This window comes from Penaeus monodon, unplaced genomic scaffold, assembly GCF_015228065.2.
Source record: "Penaeus monodon isolate SGIC_2016 unplaced genomic scaffold, NSTDA_Pmon_1 PmonScaffold_2611, whole genome shotgun sequence".
NCBI lineage: Eukaryota > Metazoa > Arthropoda > Malacostraca > Decapoda > Penaeidae > Penaeus > Penaeus monodon.
Window position 1 is genome coordinate 5,341 of NW_023656485.1, and position 2,182 is coordinate 7,522.

The 2,182-nt window shown below is 58.7% G+C and overlaps 1 protein-coding gene across 1 annotated transcript; it reads right to left on the bottom strand.

The window, feature by feature from the left end:
* Nucleotides 1-475: 475 nt before the first annotated feature.
* Nucleotides 476-1,793, bottom strand: LOC119570408 (translation initiation factor IF-2-like). Its single transcript, XM_037918156.1, has 4 exons — nt 1,540-1,793; nt 1,145-1,303; nt 767-958; nt 476-635 (listed from the first exon to the last, which is right to left on the bottom strand). Exons 1-4 carry the CDS (start codon nt 1,791-1,793, stop codon nt 476-478), a joined length of 765 nt encoding a protein of 254 aa, XP_037774084.1.
* Between the last annotated feature and the right edge of the window lie 389 nt (nt 1,794-2,182).

The window sequence follows — 2,182 nt, forward strand, 5'->3', positions numbered from 1 at the left end:
GTGAAGAGTGAACGATGGGCCGAGGAGGGAAATGAGGCGGAAAGGCGGCCCAAAGGGAGTAACGTTGCAAAACGAGAAGGGGAAAAGGGTTCGGCAACAGATGCTAGAGTTTCGATTTCGGGGGGGGGGCCCCGGGGTTCCTGTCAGGAAAAACCCCCGGGGGCCCCGAAACGTCATGTCGGAGCCAGTGGTCGCTGCAGAAGGGTGGGACCCATCGGAACCCGCCTCTTTGGGATAGGTTGGGCAAACGGGGTCCCCCCCGGTCAACCCGCCCGTTTTTCTCCCTCCCCCTTTCCCCCACCCCGGGGTGTTGTTCACGGGCCCCCTTCCCACCCCCCAGCCCCCGCCCTCCGAATTTTGTGAACGAAGCAGCTGGTACGAGGGGAAGGGGGCCCGGGAGGCAATGTCGCCCAATTTGAAAGTCATCTGCCCCCGGGGTGGAGCAGGAGAGAAGGGCCCCGCAGTGGGAAAAGCGCTAAGGGGCCCCGCGGTGGAAGGCGGGGATCTGCCCCATCCCAACTGCCCCCTTCACAAAATGGCGAGGTTTTAAACCCCCGTTTCGAGCACCACCCCAGGCCCGAGGGATATCGGCCCCTTTAAGAAACGGGCTCGTGACTTGGGGAGACACTGCCCAGCTGGGGAGAATGTGGAGGCGCTGGAAAGGAGGTCGTACCCCGCGGGTGCGGAAAAGATTATCGGGTCCGGCCCGCGATTTTTTTGTTTACGCTTTGCGGACCAGCTGCAAATCTACGTCAAACAAGCACACCTGGGGCCTGCGGTGGCGCTGGCGAGGGCCTTGGGGTTCGAATCTCCTGGCAAACCCTGGCCTGGGGCCCGCGCCACCCCGCCATGACCCCCGGGGCCCGGGAAGGGTAAGTGAGAAGTACTTTGGGAAGGTGAGCCCAGCCTTTCAAGGCTTGTTTGGGGGGTAAAATCACCCCCGGTGCATGTCCTAAGGCTAAGGGGTGTAAGGGTTTAAAAATCGGGCAGCTGGAGAAAAAAGGGGCCAAACCCAGCCCCACTTGATAAAACTCCTCGAACCCCGTGCAGGTGGGGGTCATAGATGGGAACCACGCCGCCTGACGTGAACTGGGGCTGAGGACCCCAGTGCGGCTAAATTTTTGGAATGCGACTTCCGACGTACCCAGAGACTTGTTTTGGCCTGGGGGATTTGTGCAGGGCCCAAGGGGCTTTGGGTCGTATTGGCGTAGGCAACACGGTGCAGCGGCGGGCCGGGGTATGTGGCCGATCGGAGACACGTTTTCGGGCCTTGACTCCTGACGCGAGTAAGGCTGTGTCGACCCTTGGGGAAACGGGGGAGGGTGCACGGGGAAGATGTGCCAATTCCCCTTCCAAGGTTTTTCTGTGCAGAGGTAGTTACGGCTGAGCGACTGCCCCCTTTCCCCCCGGAAAGAGTCTAGAACCTGTCCTGTCAAAAGTGATGCGTGGAGTAAAGGGGCCCCGGGAGCCCCTCCCAAAAACCCGCAGCTGGGATGGGGTAGCGGTTGGGGGAGCCTTTTGGACCGGGAGGGTTTTTACGTGTTGGGAGCTAATTCTGTAAGGCCCGAAAAGGGGCAGCTGGTGCAAGGGGGCACTTGTGAGGAAGTGGAGCGTCCCCAAAAGGGCGTCGGGGGGGGAGGGGTTGGGTTCTGTGGGGCCGTTTTCCTGCTTCCCGGGACTTGGCGCACCCCGGGGGTTTCCATGGGCCGGAAACTACCTGGGCCGGGTGAAAAATATGACTTGCCCCCGTACGGCGATGAGGGGCGTGGGAACGTGACGAAAGGGACGAGCATTTGGACGTAGGGCGATGCAACGACGCAATGGGGGACCAGAGCCCGGTCTTGGGGCCAATACCCTCTGGTGCCCTCCAAACTACCCCCCCCCACCCTTCTCCAGAGACCCCGGGAGCGAAAAAAGCCGCGCTGGAAAAAATTTTTGTTTTTCTGAAATGAATTTTTTTTACGTTACTTTTGTTGAAAAAATTTTATTTGTTCCCGAGGACTAAATTTTTTTTAAATTTCGTAGTTTTTTTTAGGGTTTGGTATATTTAGAGCATACCTGCTTGATAGGGGGGGATAGGCTACGCCCTGGTCTTTTTCTTTTTGCGAACATGTGTTACATGAAAAGGGACCTGGGGGTTTTGGTTAACATGAAGGGACCCGGGCAAACATGACGCAACTGG

What these genes read in the sequence shown, in the direction of transcription:
- LOC119570408 (XM_037918156.1), bottom strand. Translation starts at nt 1,793, where the DNA reads ATGCTCGTCCCTTTCGTCACGTTCCCACGCCCCTCATCGCCGTACGGG. An exon ending in AGGCCAAAACAAGTCTCTGG is followed by an intron (nt 959 to 1,144) that starts GTACGTCGGAAG and finishes TACACCCCTTAG; the next exon opens with CCTTAGGACATGCACCGGGG. An exon ending in AGCGCCACCGCAGGCCCCAG is followed by an intron (nt 636 to 766) that starts GTGTGCTTGTTT and finishes CATTCTCCCCAG; the next exon opens with CTGGGCAGTGTCTCCCCAAG.